The sequence below is a fragment of the Nelumbo lutea genome, chromosome 3, assembly GCF_056320005.1.
Source record: "Nelumbo lutea isolate HS-2025 chromosome 3, American lotus-T2T, whole genome shotgun sequence".
Classification (NCBI taxonomy): domain Eukaryota; kingdom Viridiplantae; phylum Streptophyta; class Magnoliopsida; order Proteales; family Nelumbonaceae; genus Nelumbo; species Nelumbo lutea.
Genome location: NC_142686.1, coordinates 27,790,462 through 27,799,622, shown reverse-complemented (window position 1 = coordinate 27,799,622; position 9,161 = coordinate 27,790,462). Strand labels below are relative to the sequence as shown.

Here is a 9,161-nt window from a genome sequence, read left to right as displayed (position 1 = left end):
ATTTATGGAGCTAAACAGTTTTATTTTCAACTCTGATTTATGCCATGTTTTCTCTCAATAATTTTCTCATAAACCAAATGATGGAGAATGAAGACTTCACACTTTCTCATCCCATTCCATCCAAATCATCCTGCAAATCAAACAGAGCCTTACGGACTGAACCAGTTCGGTTTGTTTCTCAAAGGAAGAAGAAGTAGGGGTAAAATTGGAATTTAAAAAAAATATAAATCACTTTATATATGAATAATGGATGCAAACCTAACGGTAAAACTAGTCAATTGTCAGAACCAATAAGAAGAGCATCAATCAATTTTCAAACAGTATAGATACATCTAGTCAATTAACTAAACCATAAAAGTAGTTTAAGAAATTTACCCTTTATTTTTTTTGAAAAATATCATTTAAACCCACCTCACAAATTTAATCTTGACCTACCTCCAAGACCCCACTTTCATTTGGGTTATTATCAAAACTCCCTTTCACTTTTCCTAATCAGAGCCTCCAACACCTCATCAGCTTTTATTGTTTAAAACTTACCCCTTGTATAAGTTTGGGTGGAAATGCCAATGTAGATGAGGAGCTTGGCGAGTTGGCGCCGAGAGAGAGGCAAGGTGGAGGGCCATGGAGGGACCATGGAGGGACGATGGAGGGCAACGTTAACGGTGCTTGCCCCAATCATAAGGAAAGACGGTTTGTTGCACAAAACCTTCGACAACGCCTCTGTATCTCAGTAATCTCTACTCTCTCCTTTTTTTTTTTTTTAATTATTGGTCTGTGACTGTAAAAGTTGTTGTAAAGTACCAAAGTCACTCAATTCCGATGCATTGCCTATAGTTTTAGGCTTCAATCTACGTCATTTGCTTCACTGTCACATGAAAGCACAAAAAACCCGTCCAATAGGGCGGGAATTGCCATCCTTCTTGCCCAATCCATTAAATAAATTGCGTTCCCTAATTTAGGTTTGAGAGTAATAGAGCTGACATCAAACATCTTTGGGAACTTTGGATCATCTAGATATAGAAATTGAGTTAAGGCAGGCCTCCACATGTCACCGCCCACGCGGCCTACCCTTACTTTATATTTTCAGTCTATTTCATTACCAACAGTTACGTACTTTAGTTGTCGCGTAAAGTAAACTACCTTGCTTTCGTCTTCGTCTTCGGTGCAGCCTGCCACACTAATCCAAGGCTCCAAGCCTTCCGTGTCCCTCACTCTTCGCATTTTTCTAAGATCAAAACCATTGGCACCGCCGATTACAAGTCTTCCAGTCTCTTGGGTGGGCCATGATAGCAACCTTCATGGAAACACTGGCCCATCCCAATCAAAGCCCACGAAGGACTTTTCCTTTGGCAGTTGACAGTTGGCATAGCCCGGTCGTTTGTATAAGCATAAGCTAACTCAAATCTAGATCTAGAGCGAGACTCTTCTCCTTTTCCGTACAATACTTGATGTTATTGAGCTTGGGCCCACTAACTGACTGGTCCACGCTGCATAACTGAACCGCTCACACGAGTCAGAATCCGGTCCACTGTATATTATGCGTTTGGTATAGTTTCCGTTGTTTAAATAAATATTTATATTTAATTTGTTTTTAAAACAGAGAAAAAAATAGTTAATAAATCGTTTATAACAGACCAACTTTTATTAATTATTTCAATAATAGACTGTAGAGTGTATAACAGCCCGTTGGTGTATTAGCTGGTTCAGTGACGCGGAATCGAATCCCGCAACCACCACTTTGGGGAGAAAGGGAACGATGGGGAGGTTTAGTGGTGGCTTAGCTGCATTCATTTGATGGCTGTATTAAAGGCTATCTGGCCAATAACAATTTCCCACGCGTGTGGATCTTACACATTTAATTAGCTGACGTGGGGCATTATAATTGGTTGAACGATCCCTAAGACAGGCATTAAGTGCGCCTAATCCGGACTAGCAAAACTGAGATTAGAGATGAGAGAACTCGAGCTTTCAAGAATTAACTTGGATCGGATTTTGTTATGAATTTCTGTTTTAGAGATCCAAACACCAAAAAGTGAAAACCCTAACCCTAATACTAGCAGGTCCAACAAGAAGCTAAAAGCAGAAAAAGATAACAAATGAAAACCTAGAAATTGAAAGAAACCTGTAAGAAGAAGAGTAATTCGATGTATTGAGATGCACAGAATATTGATTATACAGAGTAGAATCATCGGGAAGGAGCTTTGCCGTTGGTCATCATCAACTTAAACTCCTCAAAGTTGACGTGTCCATCGCCGTCGACATCGACGGAGCTGATCATCCGAGAGCAGTCTTGGAGCGAACACTTCTCTCCCAAGCGCTTCAACACAGTATACAACTCTTTCGCCGATATCAACCCGTTCTTATCCTTGTCGTACAAGTTGAAAGCGTCCTTCAACTCCTTTAACTCATCCTCCGCCTTTGTGTTGCCAGTACCGTTGGATTTATGAAATTCAGCGAACTCTTTGAGATCGATGAAACCGTCACCGTCAGTATCGATCTCCGACATCATGCGGTGAATCTCCACCGGCGACGTGTCGGAGCCAAGTGCACCTAAGACATCGCGAAGCTCGGTGGAGGAGATCTTGCCGTCGCCATTCGCGTCGAATCGTTTGAAGACTTTCTCCACTTCGTCAACATTCTGTAGCGACACCGAAGGAGGAGGAGGAGGAGGAGGAGACTTTTTAAACATAGTTCCTTTGCCGCTGCTGGGCTGCTCCCACAACTTCGGGTTAGCTCTCTTCTCTCTCTCTCTTCTCATCACAATTGGAAACCTTTTATTTGTGTTCTGTTCATGGAATCGGATCTGCTCTTGACAAAGCGCTCCTCACTCTGACCTCACAGCATATTCAACCCGTACATCAAGAACATCTTCCGTTCTTGTACATGGGTGATGTTCCTAATATACGGTAGAATGTGACTGTCAGGTGAGAGCTCTTTGTAAAGCTCAGTTATTATGGTCTTAACGCGTTTTGGTCATTTCACTTTAACGCGGTTTGTTGTTATTGTATTTTTCTTTTTTTTTTAATATTTGGGAGGCTTTTACGTTACAATTTGCGTCGCCAGAGTTTTCTTGTCTTCCTATGGAAATCGAATGACGTAATGCCCATCCGCGTGGGATCCATGAAAAATTAATTAAAAAAAGGGAGAATGACGGTTCCATGAATAAAAAAGTCCATACATTACGTGTGGACATTTTCAAGTTAACGCGTTGTATGGAGTACGATGATTGGCTGAGAGAATTCCAGGTCTTCTCTCTTTTCCTGGCTGAATCTGGAATTCCTCTTGCGTGAATAAAAACACATAAATAGGATCAATGTTCTTGATGTGCCGATGCAATGTGAGGTAGATATGAGGATTCTACTGGGTGGAGGCAATTCTAGCTCTGTTTAGGCCTCTAATACTAGTTTGGATTTCCTCTTCAGCCAAATTATAGCCACACATTTCCTGTATTGGTATGTTTTTGTTCACGTAGAGATGTTTCCTTGTAAGCACTGTGAAGTGAGTCTGAGAAGGAAATGAGAATTTGCCTAAGATTATTTTTTGATCTCTTACCTCTCAACACACTACAACCATACATCTCCCGTAATTGTATTTGTATATTATCATTTATGGGCAATATTTCCGATGTACGGCTATTGTGTGTAGGGCTCCTCTGACTGTGTAGATAGGAGATCCGGATTGAGATTGGGGTGGGGCCATATTAGATCAAATTATAAATGGATCGGCTGTGGATATCTTAAATTGGAACGGATTCGATTTTAATTGGGAAAGACGAATATTATCAGACTTCACTCAAGTAGAGCCCTAGAGTGTTATAGACAGTCCGGAATTAATTTGTATTGATAATTAGAGTAGAGTGTTGCAAAATTGCAGTTATACCCAATGTTCATTTCGGCATTAGAGGGTAAATTGGATATGATATTGGTAGTGGTTTGAAAATTATAAGTTAGGGGGTGTTCGAGAACATGGTTGCTTTTGTTTTTGAAAATAAAAATAACTGTAACAGAAAATTTGTATTGTTCTTAATAATGTAGTAATTGTTTTTGTTTTCAAAATTAAATCAATTATGTTGTTGAAAACCCCCCTTAATCATTATATTTAAATATTAAAATATTTAATATTATTTATTTATGTATATGCATACATACAACATTCAAGGTCAATTTTAAGGTCTATCTATGGAACCAGTTCTTTGAAATAGAACTGGCAAATTTGACCCCAACCCACCCATGCCCACCCAATTCAACAGTTGGTCAAGATGGGCCAAATGACCCATAACGATCAAGGTCGATTGGGTCAAGGGTGACCCTTCACCCTCTGTTTAGGAAAATTAAGTTATTCTCCCAAAACTCTCTCTCTCTCTCTTACACACACACATTTCGTCGATCATATCCATAGGTAGATGCCACACCACCTCTTTCTCACTCAGATTGCCAGAGCACCACCACTCTCCCTCTCTCTCGCTTCATTTTCAGATTTCCGGTAGGTGGATGTCGTACCACCCCCCTAGGGCGCTCGGATCTACCGTAGGTGGATGCCACATCGCCCTTTTCTCACTGAGATTGTCGTAGCACCACCACTCTCCCTCTCTCTCGCTTCATTTTCAGATCTTCGACAGGTGCATGCCGCACCACTCCTCTGTCACGCCCAGATCTTGAAGCTTACTGCCGCACCACCACCCTCTCTCTTTATCGCTTAGATCTACCTTTGGAGGTTGTAGTCGCACCACCGCTCTCCCTCTCTTGTTGACTCAGATCTCCGGTTCGAAGATTTGAAAGAATGAAGAGTCAAAGACTATCATAAAAAATTTCAGCGATTTTTTTGTGTTTTGAAATATTTGCAATGGCTTGTAAACTCTTGCAATTGGAAATGTAAATCCCATCAAGGGTGTTACAAATTTATGCGAAAATATTTTTGTAAATTTTTATCTCTGAAATGTTTTTTGAAATTTTGCTTCAATATTGTGTGGATGCATTGTCCATTTTTGCTCGATTTTTTTTGAAAAAAATTATCATTTTATTAGTTTGTCTACAATTTTTTACTTTTTTGCTATAATATATAATTTTCAAATTTTATCATTTTATGTATTTTTGCAATTTCTACTTTTATCCCATCTTTATATTTATCTGATTTTTTGTTTTTTTTTTCAATTTTCTTGTATTTTTTAGTGTTTTGTTATAATTTCCATTGTTTTTATAATTCATTTTTTTGCATTTTCTATTTTCTACAATCTATACATTTTCTGTATTTTTTGTTATTTATTTGAAATTTCTTTGTTTTTCTATAATTTTTGGTGTTTTCTACAAATTTTATTTTCTGATTTTTTTTTTATTTTATGCAATTTCTGTAGTTTATATAATTTAGATTTTTTTTTTGTTTTTGAAATTTTTATTATGTTTGCAATTCTATAATTTCCAATTTGGTTTGCAATTTCTTTATATTTATGAATTTTATATATGAAAATATTTTTTGAACTTGTTTTCCTTTTTCATGTTTTTTAGTTAAAACATATATATATATATATATATATATATATATATGTTTATGCAATTAAAACAGAGAAAATTTAAAAAGGTTAAGGTATTGCTTTGAATTAGTGGGCCAAATGGATGGATTAGGGTGGGTAAGGATCAAAGTGGGTCACACCAATATGGGTGGTTTGATACTCAACCCTCACCCAATCCAACCCACCCATTTGCCACCCCTACTTTGAAATAATAATAATAATAATAATAATAATAATAATAATAATAATAATAATAATAAATTATTATTATTATTATTATTATTATTATTATTTTCCTTTTCAAAGTTTTGACCTTAAGTAAAAATCTATCATAAACATTCTATAATTCAAATCTATATAATTATTCAATCTCGAAGAAAATAAAACATAATCCGTAAACAAAATAATATGACATAATCATTATTGATACATAATCCAGCTTCACACACATTCCCCAATTTGCTTAACTGTAATCTCAATGCAAATAGAATACAATCCACAACCAACCCAAACAATACAACATAATTGATACATGATCCATCATTCAAACCCATACACTAGGTTAAAATTATACCTAAGCTAGTTCTACCAAAGCCAATCAAGGTCAACTCTCCAAGTCAATTTGGGTGGGGTAAACTTCTAGACCCTAGAGTTGGCTTAGGTGGGATCGGTTCTAGAATTTGGAATTGAATAGTACTCAAGAATTGATAGGAATCTAATGAGGGCAGGTTTAGCCCTCTAGTGGCATTGTGATACATGGCTCCACAAAATTGGCAAATGACAACTCAACACCACATAAGCAGATTTCAGAAGCACGATAGACACCTCGCCCCAATTGTTGACTCCTCAGCCTCACCTTGGCAGGACGATCTATAGTTAGATCGGACAATGCCAAGTTAGCATAAGAGGTGACCTGCCTCCACCAATTTGGTAGTGTGACTCACTGCCTATGTGGCAGAAGCTTTTTTTTTTTTTTTTATGAAAACGGGTCTTGGAAGAATGGACATTTTTTCTTGAAAATCGGTCCCAAAAAGCACCCACACTTCCAAACACCATGCAAATTTGGGGAGACGGCTAGGTTTGGTGCTGTGTTACTCAAACAGTCCGTATGGGGATTCAGTTCAGATTTTTTTTCAGTTCAGGCTTATCACCAAATACCAAAAAGAAATAATAATAAATAGGTAAAATACAAAAAAATTCCCTTGAAGTTTCACGTGAACAAAAATCTCCTTGAACTTTAAAAAAAACTTGACAAAAACCTCTCTTTCGTCATTGACCCAACGGAAAATGTTTAACCGATGCATATTTTTTTTCAAAATACCCATTTTACCCCTTTTATAAAATAGATTCTCAAATAACTAACTAGTGAATGTCACTGATTGTGCTAAACTCTGCTCTCTCGTCTCCTCTTGTCTCGGAAGGAAGGTTAGGAGTAAAAGGGAGAGCAATCAGCAATGGCCCCATCTCAGTTGGTGAAATGATTCTAGATGACACTCTTCGTTACTTCGATGAGAACAACAACCTCCAAAAGGTCTCCATTCACTCCCTCGCTGTCGGTAAAAAGCTCATCCTATTCGGCGTTCCCGATGCTTTCACCCCAACCTGCAAGTAGCCGAATCCCCGTTCTCCATCATCAATCCTTGTCTCTTTCAGCTCAACCCTCGATGTCACTTAACTCCTAGTCTTCTTGCTTTTATCTTCCAAAAATGTTATCTTCCCATATGTGAATAGGGAGGTGAGGCTATATATGGGGTCTCTTTGAAAGATAAAGGAAAGTCGAGAGTAAGGGTAGGCTAAAGGCTGGGGTAAATGAAATGATAGAATGATGATCTCGTTATGAGTTAGATCCCTATTTATAGGAAGAGATCATGAGGTCTTGATAGGAATGGGCTAAAAGTATTTGATTCCCATTAGGGAAAGGGATTTTGGATTCGGTGTTAGTTGTTAGGGAATACCACTATTGTAAGTGATGCCACTACTTATCTCACGTGTCCTTTCTAATCCTACTAGGTGTTCTGTCACGCGCGTTATTAGTGAAGCACATGTTTCTTCACTCATTTTCTGAATTGCGATGAACTTGATCAGCTCATCACATTTGTGCGATGGTTTTGAGCTCATTGCAAGTCTGTGCAGGTCCTGAACTCATCACAGCTCATTTAGAGTCTTGAGCTCATCATAGATGTATGTCGATTGTGAACTCGTCACAGGCATCCCTATGGCATTGACTTTGCACCTTCTGTGTCCCCACGGTTGTAGCGATCAACATATACCTACACCGTCAAATCCTTTCTTTGTTGGGACCAGGCCTCTTCTGATCTAATTGGGAAATCGATCCTTATTATACAATTCTACTTATTTATTTAATTTTGTTGAATACAGAAGATATTGATACTAGTATTTTTGCCTTCTATGGTTGGATTAATGATGGATTTACTTGAGTCCCAAATTCTGCAGCGAGGGCCTCTATAGATTTCTTTAATGAAACAATCCCAGGGTCTCCATCAGTCCTGGCCCGTTCAACCTGCTCCCTCTCCCTAACAACATCAGCAATCGCTTTCTTCAGTTCCCCAATGTTCTCACCATTTATTCCTTCTCTCCAAGACACCATCACGCACTACTTGTATCTGTCGAATCTTGTCACGAGCCTCCTCATTGCTCTTCTCCAAGTCTTCCACGATCGACCTCAACTGATCCACCTCCTTTTGTTTCAAAGTGTATCCTTACTAGCTCTTTCCCTATACCTACTAAAATCGTCATTGAGCTAATCCATCTCTTTGCTGTCGTGTCGACTTCATCTCCACAACTTCTCTCCATCTCTCCTCATCCAGACATTCTCTTCCATCTTAGCTTTGAAGGCAGCACCCTCGGCGCTCACTTGTTCATTCTCTCTCCGAATTTGATTCTTAAGCCGCCCTGCTCGTTGGTGGAGTTGACAAGAGACGGAAACCAGAGTAAGGTGCTGCTTGATCTCAGCACTTATCATGGTGTAATCTGCTCTTCACTGGTTAGTTATTTCAGTACTCATTTTACAAAAGGGTAAAACGGGTATTTGAAAAAGTGTTATGCATAGGTTAAACATTTTCTGTTCGGGTGATGGAAGGGAGGTTTTTGTCAAATAATTTAAAATTTTAAGGAAGGCTTTTATTAAAATGAAACTATAAAAAAAGTTTTTATGATTGTCAGAAACTTCGAAGAAGATTTTTGTATTTTACCCTAATAAATATCTAGCGGAGGGGCCATGCTTCGCAGGGGCTGGAATGGAATCGTCGACCCATTGACCCAGTCCTTGGCCAAAAATCGTTGAATCAGTCAACAACCCATTGATTCGAGCAGTTGAACCATCGACCCATTGACCCATTCAATTGTTTTTGGCTGTTTTTTTTCTTAATTAGGAACCATCTAGGCAACCGGTTCCATTTTATCCTAATCTTAGTCACTGGCCAAAAATTGTTGAATCGGTCAACGACCCGCTGACCAAGGCGGTTGAACCATTGACCCGTTCAATGGTTTTTTATCATTTTTATTTTTTTTATTTTTGTTGTCAAAACAGGCCATTCGTTCGAACGGAATAGTCGAACCGTCAACACAAAAACCGATGGCCAGAGCAGTTCCGTTTTCAGGTCGTATGAGTCACACATTTGAATGACATAACACG

General features: G+C 38.5%; 1 protein-coding gene across 1 annotated transcript; it reads right to left on the bottom strand.

The window, feature by feature from the left end:
- Positions 1-1,966: 1,966 nt before the first annotated feature.
- LOC148863854 (putative calcium-binding protein CML23) lies at positions 1,967-2,865 on the bottom strand. Its single transcript, XM_088976661.1, has one exon. It carries the CDS (start codon positions 2,756-2,758, stop codon positions 2,186-2,188), a length of 573 nt encoding a protein of 190 aa, XP_088832787.1. The 5' UTR covers positions 2,759-2,865; the 3' UTR covers positions 1,967-2,185.
- Between the last annotated feature and the right edge of the window lie 6,296 nt (positions 2,866-9,161).

Coding starts and splice junctions, on each gene's coding strand:
- LOC148863854 (XM_088976661.1), bottom strand. CDS start 2,758: ATGAGAAGAGAGAGAGAGAAGAGAGCTAACCCGAAGTTGTGGGAGCAG.